Source organism: Eschrichtius robustus, chromosome 7 (genome assembly GCF_028021215.1).
Source record: "Eschrichtius robustus isolate mEscRob2 chromosome 7, mEscRob2.pri, whole genome shotgun sequence".
NCBI lineage: Eukaryota > Metazoa > Chordata > Mammalia > Artiodactyla > Eschrichtiidae > Eschrichtius > Eschrichtius robustus.
In genome coordinates, this window is record NC_090830.1 from 130,375,384 (window position 1) to 130,400,513 (window position 25,130).

Sequence of the window (25,130 nt, forward strand, 5' to 3'; positions counted from 1 at the left end):
TTTTAGTTTCTTAAGGAACCTCCATATTGTTCTCCATAGTGGCTGTATCAATTTACATTCCCACCAACAGTGCAAGAGGGTTCCCTTTTCTCCACACCCTCTCCAGCATTTGTTGTTTGTAGATTTTCTGATGATGCCCATTCTAACTGGTGTGAGGTGATACCTCATTGTAGTTTTGATTTGCATTTCTCTAATAATTAGTGATGTTGAGCACCTTTTCATGTGCTTCGTGGCCGTCTGTATGTCTTCTTTGGAGAAATGTCTGTTTAGGTCTTCTGCCCATTTTTGGATTGGGGTGTTTGTTTCTTTAATATTGAGCTGCATGAGCTGTTTATATATTTTGGAGATTAATCCTTTGTCCGTTGATTCGTTTGCAAATATTTTCTCCCATTCTGAGGGTTGTCTTTTCGTCTTGTTTATGGTTTCCTTTGCTGTGCAAAAGCTTTGAAGTTTCATTAGGTCCCATTTGTTTATTTTTGTTTTTATTTCCATTACGCTAGGAGGTGGATCAAAAAAGATCTTGCTGTGATTTATGTCAAAGAGTGTTCTTCCTATGTTTTGCTCTAAGAGTTTTATAGTGTCCAGTCTTACATTTAGGTCTCTAATCCATTTTGAGTTTATTTTTGTGTACGGTGTTAGGGAGTATTCTAATTTCATTCTTTTACATGTAGCTGTCCAGTTTTCCCAGCACCACTTGTTGAAGAGACTGTCTTTTCTCCATTGTATATCTTTGCCTCCTTTGTCATAGATTAGTTGACCATAGGTGCGTGGGTTTACCTCTGGGCTTTCTATCTTGTTCCATTGACCTATGTTTCTGTTTTTGTGCCAGTACCATATTGTCTTGATTACTGTAGCTTTGTAGTATAGTCTGAAGTCAGGGAGTTTGATTCCTCCAGCTCCGTTTTTTTCCCTCAAGCCTGCTTTGGCTATTCGGGGTCTTTTGTGTCTCCATACAAATTTTAAGATGATTTGTTCTAGCTCCATAAAAAATGCCATTGATAATTTGATAGGGATTGCATTGAATCTGTAGATTGCTTTGGGTAGTATAGTCATTTTCACAATGTTGATTCTTCCAATCCAAGAACATGGTATATCTCTCCATCTGTTGGTATCATCTTTAATTTCTTTCATCAGTGTCTTAGAGTTTTCTGCATACAGGTCTTTTGTCTCCCTAGGTAGGTTTATTCCTAGGTATTTTATTCTTTTGGTTGCAATGGTAAATGGGAGTGTTTCCATAATTTCTCTTTCAGATTTTTCATCATTAGTGTATAGGAATGCCAGAGATTTCTGTGCATTAATTTTGTATCCTGCAACTTTACCATATTCATTAATTAGCTCTAGCAGTTTTCTGGTGGCAGTTTTAGGATTCTCTATGTATAGTATCATGTCATCTGCAAACAGTGACAGTTTTACTTCTTCTTTTCCAATTTGTATTCCTTTTATTTCTTTTTCTTCTCTGATTGCCATGGCTAGGACTTCCAGAACTATGTTGAGTAATAGTGGTGAGAGGGGACATCCTTGTCTCGTTCCTGATCTTAGAGGAAATGCTTTCAGTTTTTCACCATTGAGAATGATGTTTGCTGTGGGTTTGTCATATATGGCCTTTATTATGTTGAGGTAGGTTCCCTCTATGCCCACTTTCTGGAGAGTTTTTATCATAAATGGGTGTTGAATTTTGTCAAAAGCTTTTTCTGCATCTATTGAGATGATCATATGGTTTTTATTCTTCAGTTTGGTAATGTGGTGTATCACATTGATTGGTTTGCGTATATTGAAGAATCCTTGCATCCCTGGGAGAAATCCCACTTGATCGTGGTGTATGATCCTTTTAATGTGTTGTTGGATTCTGTTTGCTAGTATTTTGTTGAGGATTTTTGCATCTATATTCATCAGTGATATTGGCCTGTAATTTTCTTTTTTTGTGGTGTCTTTGTCTGGTTTTGGTATCAGGGTGATGGTGGCCTCGTAGAATGAGTTTGGGAGTGTTCCTTCCTCTGCAATGTTTTTGGAAGAGTTTGAGACGGATAGGTGTTAGCTCTTCTCTAAATGTTTGATAGAATTCACCTGTGAAGCCATCTGGTCCTGGACTTTTGTTTGTTGGAAGATTTTTAATCACAGTTTCAATTTCATTACTTGTGATTGGTCTGTTCATATTTTCTGTTTCTTCCTGGTTCAGTCTTGGAAGGGTATACCTTTCTAAGAATTTGTCCATTTCTTCCAGGTTGTCCATTTTATTGGCCTAAAGTTGCTTGTAGTAGTCTCTTAGGATGCCTTGTGTTTCTGCGGTGTCTGTTGTAACTTCTCCTTTTTCATTTCTGATTTTATTGTTTGGAGTCCTCTCCCTCTTTTTCTTGATGAGTCTGGCTAATGGCTTATCAATTTTGTTTCTCTTCTCAGAGAACCAGCTTTTAGTTTTGTTGATCTTTGCTATTGTTTTCTTTGTTTCTATTTCATTTATTTCCGCTCGGATCTTTATGATTTCTTTCCTTCTGCTAACTTTGGGTTTTGTTTGTTCTTCTTTCTCTAGTTTCTTTAGGTGTAAGGTTAGATTGTTTACTTGAGATTTTTCTTGTTTCTTTAGGTAGGCTTGTATAGCTATAAACTTCCCTCTTAGAACTGCTTTTGCTGCATCCCATAGGTTTTGGGTCGTCGTGTTGTCATTGTCATTTGTCTCTAGGTATTTTCTGATTTCCTCTTTGATTTCTTCAGTGATCTCTTGGTTATTTAGTAACGTATTGTTTAGCCTCCATGTGTTTGTCTTTTTTACGTTTTCTTCCCAGTAATTCATTTCTAATCTCATAGCGTTGTGGTCAGAAAAGATGCTTGATATGATTTCAATTTTCTTAAATTTACTGAGGCTTGATTTGTGACCCAAGATGTGATCTAACCTGGAGAATGTTCCATGCGCACTTGAGAAGAACGTGTAATCTGCTGTTTTTGGATGGAATGTCCTATAAATATCACTTAACTCTATCTGGTCTATTGTGTCATTTAAAGCTTCTGTTTCCTTATTTATTTTCATTTTGGATGATCTGTCCATTGGTGTAAGTGAGGTGTTAAAGTCCCCCACTATTATTGTGTTACTGTCAATTTCCTCTCGTATAGCTGTTAGCAGTTGCCTTATGTATTGAGGTGCTCCTATGTTGGGTGCATATATATTTATAATTGTTATATCTTCTTCTTGGATTGATCCCTTGGTCATTATGTAGTGTCCTTCCTTGTCTCTTGTAACATTCTTTATTTTAAAGTCTATTTGATCTGATATGAGTATAGCTACTCCAGCTTTCTTTTGATTTCCATTTGCATGGAATATCTTTTTCCATCCCCTCACTTTCAGTCTGTATGTGTCCCTAGGTCTAAAGTGGGTCTCTTGTAGACAGCATATATATGGGTCTTGTTTTTGTATCCATTCAGCAAGCCTGTGTCTTTTGGTTGGAGCATTTAATCCATTCACGTTTAAGGTAATTATCGATATGTATGTTCCTATGACCATTTTCTCAATTGTTTTGGGTTTTTTTTTGTTTTTTTTGTTTTTTAAAATTTATTTATTTATTTATTTATGGCTGTGTTGGGTCTTCACTTCTGTGCGAGGGCTTTTCTCTAGTTGTGGCAAGTGGGGGCCACTCTTCATCGCGGTGCGCGGGCCTCTCACCATCGCGGCCTCTTGTTGTGGAGCACAAGCTCCAGACGCGCAGGCTCAGCAGTTGTGGCGCACGGGCCCAGCTGCTCCGCGGCATGTGGGATCCTCCCAGACCAGGGCTCGAACCCGTGTCCCCTGCACCGGCAGGCAGATTCTCAACCACTGCGCCACCAGGGAAGCCCTGGGTTTGTTTTTGTAGGTCCTTTTCTTCTCTTGTGTTTCCCACTTAGAGAAGTTCCTTTAGCATTTGTTGTAGAGCTGGTTTGGTGGTGCTGAATTCTCTTAGCTTTTGCTTGTCTGTAAAGCTTTTGATTTCTCCATCAAATCTAAATGAGATCCTTGCCGGGTAGAGTAATCTTGGTTGTAGGTTCTTCCCTTTCATCACTTTAAGTATATCATGCCACTCCCTTCTGGCTTGTAGAGTTTCTGCTGAGAAATCAGCTGTTAACCGTATGGGAGTTCCCTTGTATGTTATTTGTCGTTTTTCCCTTGCCGCTTTCAATAATTGTTCTTTGTCTTTAATTTTTGCCACTTTGATTACTATGTGTCTCGGCGTGTTTCTCCTTGGGTTTATCCTGTATGGGACTCTCTGCGCTTCCTGGACTTGGGTGGCTATTTCCTTTCCCATGTTGGGGAAGTTTTCGACTATAATCTCTTCAAAGATTTTCTCTGGTCCTTTCTCTCTCTCTCCATTCATCAGGTCCGGGTGCAATTCCTGACTCTTGGTTGGAGCCTCTGAGCTCACCACCTCATCTAATGTGGAGGGTTCCTTTCGTGTGCCAGAGTTATGGAGAAACTTCACCTCCCAGTTGTGGCATACATTACTCAGAATGCTTTTGTTGCCAAGTGATAGGATCCCAACTCACACTCTCTTGAGTTGAGGGTGGGAGAGGGGGCCGCAATGACTTCTATAGCTAAGAGGTGGTCGGTCTTCAGGTAGAGCTGGATCCAGAAGTTCCAGTAGAGCTTTTCCCCTGCACTTTTCTTACCTCTATTTTCTTATGTTTATGGACTTCACTGTCAGCTTGCTTCCTGCCAAGGGGCAGTTGTCAGCCACAGGTCTACATCCCAGTAGGGGAGAGAGTCTGGTTTTTTTGTAGCTCTTCAGTGGACAAGCCCTGGAAGGACTCTGAACAGCCTGCTACCAATAGATGCCTTCTCCCTAATCATGTCCATGTGCTCTGATGATTTTCAGCGGGTGCATGGCTTGTTCAAGAGTCAGCTTAAGTTTGGGGTTTGAAAATGACATGAGTGAGTGCTCAGCGAAAAGTAGTCTTCAGAATGCACTTGGGCCTGATGGAGTGGGTTCCCATGTGGGAGTGAACATCTGAAGGTGGCTGCTTGGCAGGGTCTGGGAAGCTGCAAGGGCTCAAGTTCATCCCAGTGGTCCCTGGGGACTCAGGCTGCGGGCTTCCCCTCTTCCCACCTCCATCCCAAGGCTGGGATCAGCCACTGAATTGCTGGGCCTTGTGGGGAACCCATCAGAGAACATGCATCGCTCAGTCCACAGCCAAGGGTTCTATCAAACAGCCCCGTGAGGATAAACGATGATGGCCAGGCTCAGTCAGGTCCTCCGGAAGGAAAACATTAGCTTGATCTCAGAAGTCTTTCCCTGGAAGGATTCTGAATCTCGTTGAGTCCTCCAGACCTCTTCCTTCGGAAGACACAGGAGAGTGCATTTTCCCATCTCCTTCCAGGAACTGAATCAGGTTTGGCCCTGAGGCTGGTGAATGGAGGTGACAGGTGTCAGGGCCGGGTGGAGGTCCTGTACCGAGGCTCCTGGGGCACCGTGTGTGACGACAGCTGGGACACCAACGACGCCGACGTGGTCTGCAGGCAGCTGGGCTGTGGCTGGGCCACGTCGGCCCCAGGAAATGCCCGGTACGGTCAGGGCTCAGGGCCCATCATCCTGGACGACGTGCGCTGCTCGGGGCACGAGAGCTACCTGTGGAGCTGCCCTCACAGTGGCTGGAACACACACAACTGTGGACACAGCGAGGACGCCAGTGTCGTCTGCTCAGGTTGGTCTCAAATAAGCTGGGTGTCCCTCTCTGGGGGTGTGGCTCCCTTCTGACACTCTGATCCCCTCTCAAAGCATTTTCTACATTTCTCGCTTCCTTAAATCACCTTGTCTCTCTGCTAAGAATTAGTATGAGCTTTCTGACAAGCTGCCAGGCATGTAGCTGGTGAATTAGAACAAAGAACCAAACTGAAAGTGACTTGAAGCCATTTTCTCCATGCCACAGTGCAAGCCAGAGGCAAAAGAGGCTAGTTCTGTCAGGAGGTCTGGGAATGGAGGTCAGGGCCTAGGACTGCAGGTGGCCCAGGGTTTGGTTGCTGAGCCCTGGACGGTAGCCCCTCCAGGGAAGTGGGATGCACTGTCTGGGCACCAGGTCTGCCGTGTGCAGGGCAGTGGCCCCTGTGTGGCCTGCCGGGCACACCCTTGTCATCACCTATGGTCTGGCCTGACAGATCTCACACGGGATTTGGACTTCGAACTGGACCCCTCAGTCTTGCTGCCTCAGTGGGCCCATAAAAGCTGTGAGGCTGATGACTGGTTTGGGTCCACTCGGTCATCTAGACACAGAGATAATCACCTTGACGTTGGAAATAAGCGATGTAGGGCTGCCTGGACCCCTCGGTCTGGCTGCCTGTAGAGCAGTTCCCACAGCTGTTGGAACTCCCACAACTGTGGGCACCACGAGGCCGCCAGTGTCATCTGCTCAGCTTGGCTTCCAAGTCATTGAGCTTCTATTTTAGTGTGGTCTTCTCCAGAAAAGGGGTCTTCGTGCTGAGCTCCTCTCACACTGAACTTCCCTGAAAGATGGGCAGTTTCCCTGAAGGCATCACCCATGTACCTTGGTCCCTGAATTTCTTGGGTCTGGTGTAGCACCTTCCTTAGTGGACCACCAGGGCAGAGAAGGGTGAATACAAGTTGTAACAACAAATTCCGCAAAAACCTTTTTTATTGTGGAGACTGATTGATAGATGAGTTTGAGGTTTGCTACTCAGCTCTCCTGGACATCTCCCAGGCCGCCCTTCTCACGCCCTGGAGGGTAGGGGCCAGGCACTCAGCATCTCTCTCTCAGGAACCTGATGGGTTTGTTGCAGCACATACTGGGTGCTGAGGCTGATCATGTTTCCTCTTTCTTGCAGCTGCACAGATCAGCTCTACTACCCCAGGTGAGTCCCTGCAGCCCACCCCAAGACTCCTCTCTGGAATCCTACCCTCTCGGGTTTCCAGAAATAGAAGGAGGAGAGCATACCCCTCCTAGGGACTGATTTCCCTCTGAGGACTCTGGAATCCGTTTCAGTGACCAGCTGAATCGCCAAGACCATGGCTGTCACTCATCTTGGGCTGGAGGGCCCCTCTGGTCTCCTGTCACCTCCTGCTGCCCGTGTTCATTCAGAGAGACTGTGGAAGAAAAAGATTGTTTCCTCTGGTCATTTTGGATGAAAATAACTGTCCCAGTCATCCCATGGACAACTGTGACCGTGTTAGAAGCATGGCCGAGTAGCAGTCTTACAAACGTGTGTCTGTTAAAGAATCCTTCATGTTGAGAGCAATCCCCCAAATGATCTTCTTGCTGATCTCACAGAGGCAGCAGTGAGTGGTGGCATGAAGCGAGATCTTGATTCCCTGCCCAGGAATTGAACCTGCGTAGCCTGGATGAAAACCAGGAATCCTAGCCACCCCACCCCACCCCCCCCCACCGGCTCTTGCCCCCGGTGAAAACGCATTTCTCACGGAGGCAAAGACTGTAAAAACAGGCACAAAGTTTATTATTAGAGACATAGCAGAACAACAAGTGGGAGAGCACACAGAGAAACTGTTTGTTAAGACAGAAGCAGGGCAGAGAAAGGGTGTGGGCGTCCCGCCTAATGAGGAGGAGTGCAGTAAGGGGGCGGTTAAGTCACTTATATAGGGCAGCTCTTCCGGGTCTTTGTTTACCTCTGGCCAATTATCTGGCTTCTTTTTCCACACCTGACCTGCCCTAGGACCCTCCCCACATGCTTGCGCAACTTTTTTCCAAGATGCATTCCAGCCCAGAGGCCTATGGGACGGCCTTAGCATCACATATTATGGGGTGGCGCCCCCTCCTTTTTGACCCCCAAAGAGCCTTTCTGTGCATGTGCAATGTTTCCCTTGCCCCAAGGATGGGAAATGTATGACCTCTTGATCTTTTAACAGGGTTTAGCCCCTCTCTGTCCCTGCCATAAAAGTGACCAGTGTTCGGTTATCTACCCCATTCCTGTTGTTGTTTCTTATATTGAAGTGCAGATCTCGAAATATAGATAGGAGTCTGGTCATAAATATGTAGTCCAGAGCCCATTTGTCTCTTGCCTCAGGAAATGTAAACAGGGGGTTGGTAATGAATGTCTGGCCTGGACTCCATCTTCTTCTCACCCCAGGAAGTGTGAACAGGAGGCCAGTTGTAAATTTCTAGCCTGGAGCCCATCTTTCTCCTGCCTCATTGCCATAGTGATAATATCTGGTGCCAAAGAAGGTGGGAAGTGCTGTGTACTCCAGCCCATTTGGCCAGTCTCAGTGCAGGTGGGATGGTCAAGGCTCTGAGAAGTCCTGCAGTAAGGAAAACGATTGACTTTCTCAATCAAACTGACAACATGGAATTAAAAAATTATTCAGCAATATCCTAAAATCACTTCATTTTCTTTCTAGATTGGTGGCGTCCATCAACTCCAACCACGGAAAGTAAGTGTCACATTTTTCCACCTGACCCACAGGGCATGGGTTTCCTGTCCCCAGGTGTGGCTGTCTATGCAGCTAATGCCGACACATGCATAGCCCACCTCAACCTGCACACACAGCCCACCCAGGCTGCCCCACCACGTCCTGCCCCTGCCCTCACCCACAGCCAGCATGGACCTTGCACACTCTCAGCCTCGTTCTCCCCTGCTCGGTAGGTGACTTTTGTTTTAGCTAAGGAGATCGCCTTCCCCTTCTTTTTTGTGAATGAGATAAGTGATTCTCAAAAAAATAGACCTCATGGCTTTTATTTCTTGGAGTATCTCCAAAGCTTTGGGAGAAAGAAGGGGGATAAAGAATAAATGGATAATTTCCCAAATAAGCATGCTTTTACAAGTATTTTTTACCTCATGATATGGATATAGTTCAGTAGGTTTCCATTGTTCTTAAGAAATGATATGGCTACTTTTCCTTGTCATTGTCTTCTCTTCCCGTCGTTTTAAATAAATGCCCCTGCGATGAAGAATATTTTTTTGTTTGTTTGTTTGTTTGTTTTATACTGCATGTTCTTATTAGGCATCAATTTTATACACATCAGTGTATACATGTCAATCCCAATCGCCCAATTCAGCACACCACCATCCCCAGCTCACCGCAGTTTTCCCCCCTTGGTGTCCATATGTCCGTTCTCTACATCTGTGTCTCAACTTCTGCCCTGCAAACCGGCTCATCTGTACCATTTTTCTAGGTTCCACATACATGCGTTAATATACGATATTTGTTTTTCTCTTTCTGACTTACTTCACTCTGTATGACAGTCTCTAGATCCATCCACGTCTCAACAGATGACTCAATTTCGTTCCTTTTTATGGCTGAGTAATATTCCATTGTATATATGTACCACAACTTCTTTATCCATTCGTCTGTTGATGGGCATTTAGGTTGCTTCCATGACCCGGCTATTGTAAATAGTGCTGCAATGAACATTCGGGTGAATGTGTCTTTTTGAATTATTGTTTTCTCTGGGTAAATGCCCAGTAGTGGGATTGCTGGGTCATATGGTAATTCTATTTTTAGTTTCTTAAGGAACCTCCATATTGTTCTCCATAGTGGCTCTATCAATTTACATTCCCACCAACAGTGCAAGAGGGTTCCCTTTTCTCCACACCCTCTCCAGCATTTGTTGCTTGTAGATTTTCTGATGATGCCCATTCTAACTGGTGTGAGGTGATACCTCATTGTAGTTTTGATTTGCATTTCTCTAATAATTAGTGATGTTGAGCACCTTTTCATGTGCTTCGTGGCCGTCTGTATGTCTTCTTTGGAGAAATGTCTGTTTAGGTCTTCTGCCCATTTTTGGATTGGGGTGTTTGTTTCTTTAATATTGAGCTGCATGAGCTGTTTATATATTTTGGAGATTAATCCTTTGTCCGTTGATTCGTTTGCAAATATTTTCTCCCATTCTGAGGGTTGTCTTTTCGTCTTGTTTATGGTTTCCTTTGCTGTGCAAAAGCTTTGAAGTTTCATTAGGTCCCATTTGTTTATTTTTGTTTTTATTTCCATTACGCTAGGAGGTGGATCAAAAAAGATCTTGCTGTGCTTTATGTCAAAGAGTGTTCTTCCTATGTTTTGCTCTAAGAGTTTTATAGTGTCCAGTCTTACATTTAGGTCTCTAATCCATTTTGAGTTTATTTTTGTGTACGGTGTTAGGGAGTATTCTAATTTCATTCTTTTACATGTAGCTGTCCAGTTTTCCCAGCACCACTTGTTGAAGAGACTGTCTTTTCTCCATTGTATATCTTTGCCTCCTTTGTCATAGAGTAGTTGACCATAGGTGCGTGGGCTTACCTCTGGGCTTTCTATCTTGTTCCATTGACCTATGTTTCTGTTTTTGTGCCAGTACCATATTGTCTTGATTACTGTAGCTTTGTAGTATAGTCTGAAGTCAGGGAGTCTGATTCCTCCAGCTCCGTTTTTTTCCCTCAAGCCTGCTTTGGCTATTCGGGGTCTTTTGTGTCTCCATACAAATTTTAAGATGATTTGTTCTAGCTCCATAAAAAATGCCATTGGTAATTTGATAGGGATTGCATTGAATCTGTAGATTGCTTTGGGTAGTATAGTCATTTTCACAATGTTGATTCTTCCAATCCAAGAACATGGTATATCTCTCCATCTGTTGGTATCATCTTTAATTTCTTTCATCAGTGTCTTAGAGTTTTCTGCATACAGGTCTTTTGTCTCCCTAGGTAGGTTTATTCCTAGGTATTTTATTTTTTTGGTTGCAATGGTAAATGGGAGTGTTTCCATAATTTCTCTTTCAGATTTTTCATCATTAGTGTATAGGAATGCCAGAGATTTCTGTGCATTAATTTTGTATCCTGCAACTTTACCATATTCATTAATTAGCTCTAGCAGTTTTCTGGTGGCAGTTTTAGGATTCTCTATGTATAGTATCATGTCATCTGCAAACAGTGACAGTTTTACTTCTTCTTTTCCAATTTGTATTCCTTTTATTTCTTTTTCTTCTCTGATTGCCATGGCTAGGACTTCCAGAACTATGTTGAGTAATAGTGGTGAGAGGGGACATCCTTGTCTCGTTCCTGATCTTAGAGGAAATGCTTTCAGTTTTTCACCATTGAGAATGATGTTTGCTGTGGGTTTGTCATATATGGCCTTTATTATGTTGAGGTAGGTTCCCTCTATGCCCACTTTCTGGAGAGTTTTTATCATAAATGGGTGTTGAATTTTGTCAAAAGCTTTTTCTGCATCTATTGAGATGATCATATGGTTTTTATTCTTCAGTTTGGTAATGTGGTGTATCACATTGATTGGTTTGCGTATATTGAAGAATCCTTGCATCCCTGGGAGAAATCCCACTTGATCGTGGTGTATGATCCTTTTAATGTGTTGTTGGATTCTGTTTGCTAGTATTTTGTTGAGGATTTTTGCATCTATATTCATCAGTGATATTGGTCTGTAATTTTCTTTTTTTGTGGTGTCTTTGTCTGGTTTTGGTATCAGGGTGATGGTGGCCTCGTAGAATGAGTTTGGGAGTGTTCCTTCCTCTGCAATGTTTTTGGAAGAGTTTGAGACGGATAGGTGTTAGCTCTTCTCTAAATGTTTGATAGAATTCACCTGTGAAGCCATCTGGTCCTGGACTTTTGTTTGTTGGAAGATTTTTAATCACAGTTTCAATTTCATTACTTGTGATTGGTCTGTTCATATTTTCTGTTTCTTCCTGGTTCAGTCTTGGAAGGGTATACCTTTCTAAGAATTTGTCCATTTCTTCCAGGTTGTCCATTTTATTGGCCTAAAGTTGCTTGTAGTAGTCTCTTAGGATGCCTTGTGTTTCTGCGGTGTCTGTTGTAACTTCTCCTTTTTCATTTCTGATTTTATTGTTTGGAGTCCTCTCCCTCTTTTTCTTGATGAGTCTGGCTAATGGCTTATCAATTTTGTTTCTCTTCTCAGAGAACCAGCTTTTAGTTTTGTTGATCTTTGCTATTGTTTTCTTTGTTTCTATTTCATTTATTTCCGCTCGGATCTTTATGATTTCTTTCCTTCTGCTAACTTTGGGTTTTGTTTGTTCTTCTTTCTCTAGTTTCTTTAGGTGTAAGGTTAGATTGTTTACTTGAGATTTTTCTTGTTTCTTTAGGTAGGCTTGTATAGCTATAAACTTCCCTCTTAGAACTGCTTTTGCTGCATCCCATAGGTTTTGGGTCGTCGTGTTGTCATTGTCATTTGTCTCTAGGTATTTTCTGATTTCCTCTTTGATTTCTTCAGTGATCTCTTGGTTATTTAGTAACGTATTGTTTAGCCTCCATGTGTTTGTCTTTTTTACGTTTTCTTCCCAGTAATTCATTTCTAATCTCATAGCGTTGTGGTCAGAAAAGATGCTTGATATGATTTCAATTTTCTTAAATTTACTGAGGCTTGATTTGTGACCCAAGATGTGATCTAACCTGGAGAATGTTCCATGCGCACTTGAGAAGAACGTGTAATCTGCTGTTTTTGGATGGAATGTCCTATAAATATCACTTAACTCTATCTGGTCTATTGTGTCATTTAAAGCTTCTGTTTCCTTATTTATTTTCATTTTGGATGATCTGTCCATTGGTGTAAGTGAGGTGTTAAAGTCCCCCACTATTATTGTGTTACTGTCAATTTCCTCTCGTATAGCTGTTAGCAGTTGCCTTATGTATTGAGGTGCTCCTATGTTGGGTGCATATATATTTATAATTGTTATATCTTCTTCTTGGATTGATCCCTTGGTCATTATGTAGTGTCCTTCCTTGTCTCTTGTAACATTCTTTATTTTAAAGTCTATTTGATCTGATATGAGTATAGCTACTCCAGCTTTCTTTTGATTTCCATTTGCATGGAATATCTTTTTCCATCCCCTCACTTTCAGTCTGTATGTGTCCCTAGGTCTAAAGTGGGTCTCTTGTAGACAGCATATATATGGGTCTTGTTTTTGTATCCATTCAGCAAGCCTGTGTCTTTTGGTTGGAGCATTTAATCCATTCACGTTTAAGGTAATTATCGATATGTATGTTCCTATGACCATTTTCTCAATTGTTTTGGGTTTTTTTTTGTTTTTTTTGTTTTTTAAAATTTATTTATTTATTTATTTATGGCTGTGTTGGGTCTTCACTTCTGTGCGAGGGCTTTTCTCTAGTTGTGGCAAGTGGGGGCCACTCTTCATCGCGGTGCGCGGGCCTCTCACCATCGCGGCCTCTTGTTGTGGAGCACAAGCTCCAGACGCGCAGGCTCAGCAGTTGTGGCGCACGGGCCCAGCTGCTCCGCGGCATGTGGGATCCTCCCAGACCAGGGCTCGAACCCGTGTCCCCTGCACCGGCAGGCAGATTCTCAACCACTGCGCCACCAGGGAAGCCCTGGGTTTGTTTTTGTAGGTCCTTTTCTTCTCTTGTGTTTCCCACTTAGAGAAGTTCCTTTAGCATTTGTTGTAGAGCTGGTTTGGTGGTGCTGAATTCTCTTAGCTTTTGCTTGTCTGTAAAGCTTTTGATTTCTCCATCAAATCTAAATGAGATCCTTGCCGGGTAGAGTAATCTTGGTTGTAGGTTCTTCCCTTTCATCACTTTAAGTATATCATGCCACTCCCTTCTGGCTTGTAGAGTTTCTGCTGAGAAATCAGCTGTTAACCGTATGGGAGTTCCCTTGTATGTTATTTGTCGTTTTTCCCTTGCCGCTTTCAATAATTGTTCTTTGTCTTTAATTTTTGCCACTTTGATTACTATGTGTCTCGGCGTGTTTCTCCTTGGGTTTATCCTGTATGGGACTCTCTGCGCTTCCTGGACTTGGGTGGCTATTTCCTTTCCCATGTTGGGGAAGTTTTCGACTATAATCTCTTCAAAGATTTTCTCTGGTCCTTTCTCTCTCTCTCCAGTCATCAGGTCCGGGTGCAATTCCTGACTCTTGGTTGGAGCCTCTGAGCTCACCACCTCATCTAATGTGGAGGGTTCCTTTCGTGTGCCAGAGTTATGGAGAAACTTCACCTCCCAGTTGTGGCATACATTACTCAGAATGCTTTTGTTGCCAAGTGATAGGATCCCAACTCACACTCTCTTGAGTTGAGGGTGGGAGAGGGGGCCGCAATGACTTCTATAGCTAAGAGGTGGTCGGTCTTCAGGTAGAGCTGGATCCAGAAGTTCCAGTAGAGCTTTTCCCCTGCACTTTTCTTACCTCTATTTTCTTATGTTTATGGACTTCACTGTCAGCTTGCTTCCTGCCAAGGGGCAGTTGTCAGCCACAGGTCTACATCCCAGTAGGGGAGAGAGTCTGGTTTTTTTGTAGCTCTTCAGTGGACAAGCCCTGGAAGGACTCTGAACAGCCTGCTACCAATAGATGCCTTCTCCCTAATCATGTCCATGTGCTCTGATGATTTTCAGCGGGTGCATGGCTTGTTCAAGAGTCAGCTTAAGTTTGGGGTTTGAAAATGACATGAGTGAGTGCTCAGCGAAAAGTAGTCTTCAGAATGCACTTGGGCCTGATGGAGTGGGTTCCCATGTGGGAGTGAACATCTGAAGGTGGCTGCTTGGCAGGGTCTGGGAAGCTGCAAGGGCTCAAGTTCATCCCAGTGGTCCCTGGGGACTCAGGCTGCGGGCTTCCCCTCTTCCCACCTCCATCCCAAGGCTGGGATCAGCCACTGAATTGCTGGGCCTTGTGGGGAACCCATCAGAGAACATGCATCGCTCAGTCCACAGCCAAGGGTTCTATCAAACAGCCCCGTGAGGATAAACGATGATGGCCAGGCTCAGTCAGGTCCTCCGGAAGGAAAACATTAGCTTGATCTCAGAAGTCTTTCCCTGGAAGGATTCTGAATCTCGTTGAGTCCTCCAGACCTCTTCCTTCGGAAGACACAGGAGAGTGCATTTTCCCATCTCCTTCCAGGAACTGAATCAGGTTTGGCCCTGAGGCTGGTGAATGGAGGTGACAGGTGTCAGGGCCGGGTGGAGGTCCTGTACCGAGGCTCCTGGGGCACCGTGTGTGACGACAGCTGGGACACCAACGACGCCGACGTGGTCTGCAGGCAGCTGGGCTGTGGCTGGGCCACGTCGGCCCCAGGAAATGCCCGGTACGGTCAGGGCTCAGGGCCCATCATCCTGGACGACGTGCGCTGCTCGGGGCACGAGAGCTACCTGTGGAGCTGCCCTCACAGTGGCTGGAACACACACAACTGTGGACACAGCGAGGACGCCAGTGTCGTCTGCTCAGGTTGGTCTCAAATAAGCTGGGTGTCCCTCTCTGGGGGTGTGGCTCCCTTCTGACACTCTGATCCCCTCTCAAAGCATTTTCTACATTTCTCGCTTCCTTAAATCACCTTGTCTCTCTGCTAAGAATTAGTATGAGCTTTCTGACAAGCTGCCAGGCATGTAGCTGGTGAATTAGAACAAAGAACCAAACTGAAAGTGACTTGAAGCCATTTTCTCCATGCCACAGTGCAAGCCAGAGGCAAAAGAGGCTAGTTCTGTCAGGAGGTCTGGGAATGGAGGTCAGGGCCTAGGACTGCAGGTGGCCCAGGGTTTGGTTGCTGAGCCCTGGACGGTAGCCCCTCCAGGGAAGTGGGATGCACTGTCTGGGCACCAGGTCTGCCGTGTGCAGGGCAGTGGCCCCTGTGTGGCCTGCCGGGCACACCCTTGTCATCACCTATGGTCTGGCCTGACAGATCTCACACGGGATTTGGACTTCGAACTGGACCCCTCAGTCTTGCTGCCTCAGTGGGCCCATAAAAGCTGTGAGGCTGATGACTGGTTTGGGTCCACTCGGTCATCTAGACACAGAGATAATCACCTTGACGTTGGAAATAAGCGATGTAGGGCTGCCTGGACCCCTCGGTCTGGCTGCCTGTAGAGCAGTTCCCACAGCTGTTGGAACTCCCACAACTGTGGGCACCACGAGGCCGCCAGTGTCATCTGCTCAGCTTGGCTTCCAAGTCATTGAGCTTCTATTTTAGTGTGGTCTTCTCCAGAAAAGGGGTCTTCGTGCTGAGCTCCTCTCACACTGAACTTCCCTGAAAGATGGGCAGTTTCCCTGAAGGCATCACCCATGTACCTTGGTCCCTGAATTTCTTGGGTCTGGTGTAGCACCTTCCTTAGTGGACCACCAGGGCAGAGAAGGGTGAATACAAGTTGTAACAACAAATTCCGCAAAAACCTTTTTTATTGTGGAGACTGATTGATAGATGAGTTTGAGGTTTGCTACTCAGCTCTCCTGGACATCTCCCAGGCCGCCCTTCTCACGCCCTGGAGGGTAGGGGCCAGGCACTCAGCATCTCTCTCTCAGGAACCTGATGGGTTTGTTGCAGCACATACTGGGTGCTGAGGCTGATCATGTTTCCTCTTTCTTGCAGCTGCACAGATCAGCTCTACTACCCCAGGTGAGTCCCTGCAGCCCACCCCAAGACTCCTCTCTGGAATCCTACCCTCTCGGGTTTCCAGAAATAGAAGGAGGAGAGCATACCCCTCCTAGGGACTGATTTCCCTCTGAGGACTCTGGAATCCGTTTCAGTGACCAGCTGAATCGCCAAGACCATGGCTGTCACTCATCTTGGGCTGGAGGGCCCCTCTGGTCTCCTGTCACCTCCTGCTGCCCGTGTTCATTCAGAGAGACTGTGGAAGAAAAAGATTGTTTCCTCTGGTCATTTTGGATGAAAATAACTGTCCCAGTCATCCCATGGACAACTGTGACCGTGTTAGAAGCATGGCCGAGTAGCAGTCTTACAAACGTGTGTCTGTTAAAGAATCCTTCATGTTGAGAGCAATCCCCCAAATGATCTTCTTGCTGATCTCACAGAGGCAGCAGTGAGTGGTGGCATGAAGCGAGATCTTGATTCCCTGCCCAGGAATTGAACCTGCGTAGCCTGGATGAAAACCAGGAATCCTAGCCACCCCACCCCACCCCCCCCCGGCTCTTGCCCCCGGTGAAAACGCATTTCTCACGGAGGCAAAGACTGTAAAAACAGGCACAAAGTTTATTATTAGAGACATAGCAGAACAACAAGTGGGAGAGCACACAGAGAAACTGTTTGTTAAGACAGAAGCAGGGCAGAGAAAGGGTGTGGGCGTCCCGCCTAATGAGGAGGAGTGCAGTAAGGGGGCGGTTAAGTCACTTATATAGGGCAGCTCTTCCGGGTCTTTGTTTACCTCTGGCCAATTATCTGGCTTCTTTTTCCACACCTGACCTGCCCTAGGACCCTCCCCACATGCTTGCGCAACTTTTTTCCAAGATGCATTCCAGCCCAGAGGCCTATGGGACGGCCTTAGCATCACATATTATGGGGTGGCGCCCCCTCCTTTTTGACCCCCAAAGAGCCTTTCTGTGCATGTGCAATGTTTCCCTTGCCCCAAGGATGGGAAATGTATGACCTCTTGATCTTTTAACAGGGTTTAGCCCCTCTCTGTCCCTGCCATAAAAGTGACCAGTGTTCGGTTATCTACCCCATTCCTGTTGTTGTTTCTTATATTGAAGTGCAGATCTCGAAATATAGATAGGAGTCTGGTCATAAATATGTAGTCCAGAGCCCATTTGTCTCTTGCCTCAGGAAATGTAAACAGGGGGTTGGTAATGAATGTCTGGCCTGGACTCCATCTTCTTCTCACCCCAGGAAGTGTGAACAGGAGGCCAGTTGTAAATTTCTAGCCTGGAGCCCATCTTTCTCCTGCCTCATTGCCATAGTGATAATATCTGGTGCCAAAGAAGGTGGGAAGTGCTGTGTACTCCAGCCCATTTGGCCAGTCTCAGTGCAGGTGGGATGGTCAAGGCTCTGAGAAGTCCTGCAGTAAGGAAAACGATTGACTTTCTCAATCAAACTGACAACATGGAATTAAAAAATTATTCAGCAATATCCTAAAATCACTTCATTTTCTTTCTAGATTGGTGGCGTCCATCAACTCCAACCACGGAAAGTAAGTGTCACATTTTTCCACCTGACCCACAGGGCATGGGTTTCCTGTCCCCAGGTGTGGCTGTCTATGCAGCTAATGCCGACACATGCATAGCCCACCTCAACCTGCACACACAGCCCACCCAGGCTGCCCCACCACGTCCTGCCCCTGCCCTCACCCACAGCCAGCATGGACCTTGCACACTCTCAGCCTCGTTCTCCCCTGCTCGGTAGGTGACTTTTGTTTTAGCTAAGGAGATCGCCTTCCCCTTCTTTTTTGTGAATGAGATAAGTGATTCTCAAAAAAATAGACCTCATGGCTTTTATTTCTTGGAGTATCTCCAAAGCTTTGGGAGAAAGAAGGGGGATAAAGAATAAATGGATAATTTCCCAAATAAGCATGCTTTTACAAGTATTTTTTACCTCATGATATGGATATAGTTCAGTAGGTTTCCATTGTTCTTAAGAAATGATATGGCTACTTTTCCTTGTCATTGTCTTCTCTTCCCATCGTTTTAAATAAATGCCCCTGCGATGAAGAATATTTTTTTGTTTGTTTGTTTTATACTGCATGTTCTTATTAGGCATCAATTTTATACACATCAGTGTATACATGTCAATCCCAATCGCCCAATTCAGCACACCACCATCCCCAGCTCACCGCAGTTTTCCCCCCTTGGTGTCCATATGTCCGTTCTCTACATCTGTGTCTCAACTTCTGCCCTGCAAACCGGCTCATCTGTACCATTTTTCTAGGTTCCACATACATGCGTTAATATACGATATTTGTTTTTCTCTTTCTGACTTACTTCACTCTGTATGACAGTCTCTAGATCCATCCACGTCTCAACAAATGACTCAATTTCGTTCCTTTTTATGGCTGAGTAATATTCCATTGTATATATGTACCACAACTTCTTTATCCATTCGTCTGTTGATGGGCATTTAGGTTGCTTCCATGACCCGGCTATTGTAAATAGTGCTGCAATGAACATTCGGGTGAATGTGTCTTTTTGAATTATTGTTTTCTCTGGGTAAATGCCCAGTAGTGGGATTGCTGGGTCATATGGTAATTCTATTTTTAGTTTCTTAAGGAACCTCCATATTGTTCTCCATAGTGGCTCTATCAATTTACATTCCCACCAACAGTGCAAGAGGGTTCCCTTTTCTCCACACCCTCTCCAGCATTTGTTGTTTGTAGATTTTCTGATGATGCCCATTCTAACTGGTGTGAGGTGATACCTCATTGTAGTTTTGATTTGCATTTCTCTAATAATTAGTGATGTTGAGCACCTTTTCATGTGCTTCGTGGCCGTCTGTATGTCTTCTTTGGAGAAATGTCTGTTTAGGTCTTCTGCCCATTTTTGGATTGGGGTGTTTGTTTCTTTAATATTGAGTTGCATGAGCTGTTTATATATTTTGGAGATTAATCCTTTGTCCGTTGATTCGTTTGCAAATATTTTCTCCCATTCTGAGGGTTGTCTTTTCGTCTTGTTTATGGTTTCCTTTGCTGTGCAAAAGCTTTGAAGTTTCATTAGGTCCCATTTGTTTATTTTTGTTTTTATTTCCATTACGCTAGGAGGTGGATCAAAAAAGATCTTGCTGTGATTTATGTCAAAGAGTGTTCTTCCTATGTTTTGCTCTAAGAGTTTTATAGTGTCCAGTCTTACATTTAGGTCTCTAATCCATTTTGAGTTTATTTTTGTGTACGGTGTTAGGGAGTATTCTAATTTCATTCTTTTACATGTAGCTGTCCAGTTTTCCCAGCACCACTTGTTGAAGAGACTGTCTTTTCTCCATTGTATATCTTTGCCTCCTTTGTCATAGATTAGTTGACCATAGGTGCGTGGGTTTACCTCTGGGCTTTCTATCTTGTTCCATTGACCTATGTTTCTGTTTTTGTGCCAGTACCATATTGTCTTGATTACTGTAGCTTTGTAGTATAGTCTGAAGTCAGGGAGTCTGATTCCTCCAGCTCCGTTTTTTTCCCTCAAGACTGCTTTGGCTATTCGGGGTCTTTTGTGTCTCCATACAAATTTTAAGATGATTTGTTCTAGCTCCATAAAAAATGCCATTGGTAATTTGATAGGGATTGCATTGAATCTGTAGATTGCTTTGGGTAGTATAGTCATTTTCACAATGTTGATTCTTCCAATCCAAGAACATGGTATATCTCTCCATCTGTTGGTATCATCTTTAATTTCTTTCATCAGTGTCTTAGAGTTTTCTGCATACAGGTCTTTTGTCTCCCTAGGTAGGTTTATTCCTAGGTATTTTATTCTTTTGGTTGCAATGGTAAATGGGAGTGTTTCCATAATTTCTCTTTCAGATTTTTCATCATTAGTGTATAGGAATGCCAGAGATTTCTGTGCATTAATTTTGTATCCTGCAACTTTACCATATTCATTAATTAGCTCTAGCAGTTTTCTGGTGGCAGTTTTAGGATTCTCTATGTATAGTATCATGTCATCTGCAAACAGTGACAGTTTTACTTCTTCTTTTCCAATTTGTATTCCTTTTATTTCTTTTTCTTCTCTGATTGCCATGGCTAGGACTTCCAGAACTATGTTGAGTAATAGTGGTGAGAGGGGACATCCTTGTCTCGTTCCTGATCTTAGAGGAAATGCTTTCAGTTTTTCACCATTGAGAATGATGTTTGCTGTGGGTTTGTCATATATGGCCTTTATTATGTTGAGGTAGGTTCCCTCTATGCCCACTTTCTGGAGAGTTTTTATCATAAATGGGTGTTGAATTTTGTCAAAAGCTTTTTCTGCATCTATTGAGATGATCATATGGTTTTTATTCTTCAGTTTGGTAATGTGGTGTATCACATTGATTGGTTTGCGTATATTGAAGAATCCTTGCATCCCTGGGAGAAATCCCACTTGATCGTGGTGTATGATCCTTTTAATGTGTTGTTGGATTCTGTTTGCTAGTATTTTGTTGAGGATTTTTGCATCTATATTCATCAGTGATATTGGCCTGTAATTTTCTTTTTTTGTGGTGTCTTTGTCTGGTTTTGGTATCAGGGTGATGGTGGCCTCGTAGAATGAGTTTGGGAGTGTTCCTTCCTCTGCAATGTTTTTGGAAGAGTTTGAGACGGATAGGTGTTAGCTCTTCTCTAAATGTTTGATAGAATTCACCTGTGAAGCCATCTGGTCCTGGACTTTTGTTTGTTGGAAGATTTTTAATCACAGTTTCAATTTCATTACTTGTGATTGGTCTGTTCATATTTTCTGTTTCTTCCTGGTTCAGTCTTGGAAGGGTATACCTTTCTAAGAATTTGTCCATTTCTTCCAGGTTGTCCATTTTATTGGCCTAAAGTTGCTTGTAGTAGTCTCTTAGGATGCCTTGTATTTCTGCGGTGTCTGTTGTAACTTCTCCTTTTTCATTTCTGATTTTATTGTTTGGAGTCCTCTCCCTCTTTTTCTTGATGAGTCTGGCTAATGGCTTATCAATTTTGTTTCTCTTCTCAGAGAACCAGCTTTTAGTTTTGTTGATCTTTGCTATTGTTTTCTTTGTTTCTATTTCATTTATTTCCGCTCGGATCTTTATGATTTCTTTCCTTCTGCTAACTTTGGGTTTTGTTTGTTCTTCTTTCTCTAGTTTCTTTAGGTGTAAGGTTAGATTGTTTACTTGAGATTTTTCTTGTTTCTTTAGGTAGGCTTGTATAGCTATAAACTTCCCTCTTAGAACTGCTTTTGCTGCATCCCATAGGTTTTGGGTCGTCGTGTTGTCATTGTCATTTGTCTCTAGGTATTTTCTGATTTCCTCTTTGATTTCTTCAGTGATCTCTTGGTTATTTAGTAACGTATTGTTTAGCCTCCATGTGTTTGTCTTTTTTACGTTTTCTTCCCAGTAATTCATTTCTAATCTCATAGCGTTGTGGTCAGAAAAGATGCTTGATATGATTTCAATTTTCTTAAATTTACTGAGGCTTGATTTGTGACCCAAGATGTGATCTAACCTGGAGAATGTTCCATGCGCACTTGAGAAGAACGTGTAATCTGCTGTTTTTGGATGGAATGTCCTATAAATATCACTTAACTCTATCTGGTCTATTGTGTCATTTAAAGCTTCTGTTTCCTTATTTATTTTCATTTTGGATGATCTGTCCATTGGTGTAAGTGAGGTGTTAAAGTCCCCCACTATTATTGTGTTACTGTCAATTTCCTCTCGTATAGCTGTTAGCAGTTGCCTTATGTATTGAGGTGCTCCTATGTTGGGTGCATATATATTTATAATTGTTATATCTTCTTCTTGGATTGATCCCTTGGTCATTATGTAGTGTCCTTCCTTGTCTCTTGTAACATTCTTTATTTTAAAGTCTATTTGATCTGATATGAGTATAGCTACTCCAGCTTTCTTTTGATTTCCATTTGCATGGAATATCTTTTTCCATCCCCTCACTTTCAGTCTGTATGTGTCCCTAGGTCTAAAGTGGGTCTCTTGTAGACAGCATATATATGGGTCTTGTTTTTGTATCCATTCAGCAAGCCTGTGTCTTTTGGTTGGAGCATTTAATCCATTCACGTTTAAGGTAATTATCGATATGTATGTTCCTATGACCATTTTCTCAATTGTTTTGGGTTTTTTTTTGTTTTTTTTGTTTTTTAAAATTTATTTATTTATTTATTTATGGCTGTGTTGGGTCTTCACTTCTGTGCGAGGGCTTTTCTCTAGTTGTGGCAAGTGGGGGCCACTCTTCATCGCGGTGCGCGGGCCTCTCACCATCGCGGCCTCTTGTTGTGGAGCACAAGCTCCAGACGCGCAGGCTCAGCAGTTGTGGCGCACGGGCCCAGCTGCTCCGCGGCATGTGGGATCCTCCCAGACCAGGGCTCGAACCCGTGTCCCCTGCACCGGCAGGCAGATTCTCAACCACTGCGCCACCAGGGAAGCCCTGGGTTTGTTTTTGTAGGTCCTTTTCTTCTCTTGTGTTTCCCACTTAGAGAAGTTCCTTTAGCATTTGTTGTAGAGCTGGTTTGGTGGTGCTGAATTCTCTTAGCTTTTGCTTGTCTGTAAAGCTTTTGATTTCTCCATCAAATCTAAATGAGATCCTTGCCAGGTAGAGTAATCTTGGTTGTAGGTTCTTCCCTTTCATCACTTTAAGTATATCATGCCACTCCCTTCTGGCTTGTAGAGTTTCTGCTGAGAAATCAGCTGTTAACCGTATGGGAGTTCCCTTGTATGTTATTTGTCGTTTTTCCCTTGCCGCTTTCAATAATTGTTCTTTGTCTTTAATTTTTGCCACTTTGATTACTATGTGTCTCGGCGTGTTTCTCCTTGGGTTTATCCTGTATGGGACTCTCTGCGCTTCCTGGACTTGGGTGGCTATTTCCTTTCCCATGTTGGGGAAGTTTTCGACTATAATCTCTTCAAAGATTTTCTCTGGTCCTTTCTCTCTCTCTCCAGTCATCAGGTCCGGGTGCAATTCCTGACTCTTGGTTGGAGCCTCTGAGCTCACCACCTCATCTAATGTGGAGGGTTCCTTTCGTGTGCCAGAGTTATGGAGAAACTTCACCTCCCAGTTGTGGCATACATTACTCAGAATGCTTTTGTTGCCAAGTGATAGGATCCCAACTCACACTCTCTTGAGTTGAGGGTGGGAGAGGGGGCCGCAATGACTTCTATAGCTAAGAGGTGGTCGGTCTTCAGGTAGAGCTGGATCCAGAAGTTCCAGTAGAGCTTTTCCCCTGCACTTTTCTTACCTCTATTTTCTTATGTTTATGGACTTCACTGTCAGCTTGCTTCCTGCCAAGGGGCAGTTGTCAGCCACAGGTCTACATCCCAGTAGGGGAGAGAGTCTGGTTTTTTTGTAGCTCTTCAGTGGACAAGCCCTGGAAGGACTCTGAACAGCCTGCTACCAATAGATGCCTTCTCCCTAATCATGTCCATGTGCTCTGATGATTTTCAGCGGGTGCATGGCTTGTTCAAGAGTCAGCTTAAGTTTGGGGTTTGAAAATGACATGAGTGAGTGCTCAGCGAAAAGTAGTCTTCAGAATGCACTTGGGCCTGATGGAGTGGGTTCCCATGTGGGAGTGAACATCTGAAGGTGGCTGCTTGGCAGGGTCTGGGAAGCTGCAAGGGCTCAAGTTCATCCCAGTGGTCCCTGGGGACTCAGGCTGCGGGCTTCCCCTCTTCCCACCTCCATCCCAAGGCTGGGATCAGCCACTGAATTGCTGGGCCTTGTGGGGAACCCATCAGAGAACATGCATCGCTCAGTCCACAGCCAAGGGTTCTATCAAACAGCCCCGTGAGGATAAACGATGATGGCCAGGCTCAGTCAGGTCCTCCGGAAGGAAAACATTAGCTTGATCTCAGAAGTCTTTCCCTGGAAGGATTCTGAATCTCGTTGAGTCCTCCAGACCTCTTCCTTCGGAAGACACAGGAGAGTGCATTTTCCCATCTCCTTCCAGGAACTGAATCAGGTTTGGCCCTGAGGCTGGTGAATGGAGGTGACAGGTGTCAGGGCCGGGTGGAGGTCCTGTACCGAGGCTCCTGGGGCACCGTGTGTGACGACAGCTGGGACACCAACGACGCCGACGTGGTCTGCAGGCAGCTGGGCTGTGGCTGGGCCACGTCGGCCCCAGGAAATGCCCGGTACGGTCAGGGCTCAGGGCCCATCATCCTGGACGACGTGCGCTGCTCGGGGCACGAGAGCTACCTGTGGAGCTGCCCTCACAGTGGCTGGAACACACACAACTGTGGACACAGCGAGGACGCCAGTGTCGTCTGCTCAGGTTGGTCTCAAATAAGCTGGGTGTCCCTCTCTGGGGGTGTGGCTCCCTTCTGACACTCTGATCCCCTCTCAAAGCATTTTCTACATTTCTCGCTTCCTTAAATCACCTTGTCTCTCTGCTAAGAATTAGTATGAGCTTTCTGACAAGCTGCCAGGCATGTAGCTGGTGAATTAGAACAAAGAACCAAACTGAAAGTGACTTGAAGCCATTTTCTCCATGCCACAGTGCAAGCCAGAGGCAAAAGAGGCTAGTTCTGTCAGGAGGTCTGGGAATGGAGGTCAGGGCCTAGGACTGCAGGTGGCCCAGGGTTTGGTTGCTGAGCCCTGGACGGTAGCCCCTCCAGGGAAGTGGGATGCACTGTCTGGGCACCAGGTCTGCCGTGTGCAGGGCAGTGGCCCCTGTGTGGCCTGCCGGGCACACCCTTGTCATCACCTATGGTCTGGCCTGACAGATCTCACACGGGATTTGGACTTCGAACTGGACCCCTCAGTCTTGCTGCCTCAGTGGGCCCATAAAAGCTGTGAGGCTGATGACTGGTTTGGGTCCACTCGGTCATCTAGACACAGAGATAATCACCTTGACGTTGGAAATAAGCGATGTAGGGCTGCCTGGACCCCTCGGTCTGGCTGCCTGTAGAGCAGT

General features: G+C 44.5%; 1 protein-coding gene across 1 annotated transcript in view; it reads left to right on the plus strand.

The window, feature by feature from the left end:
• DMBT1 (deleted in malignant brain tumors 1) overlaps nt 1-25,130 on the plus strand; it is a 148,589-nt gene that overhangs the window by 33,625 nt on the left and 89,834 nt on the right. The window contains 8 exon segments of the mRNA XM_068547921.1: nt 4,596-4,600; nt 5,279-5,335; nt 5,337-5,661; nt 6,797-6,823; nt 8,322-8,354; nt 16,216-16,242; nt 17,738-17,770; nt 24,165-24,488. Coding sequence (XP_068404022.1) covers nt 4,596-4,600; nt 5,279-5,335; nt 5,337-5,661; nt 6,797-6,823; nt 8,322-8,354; nt 16,216-16,242; nt 17,738-17,770; nt 24,165-24,488 — 831 coding nt within the window.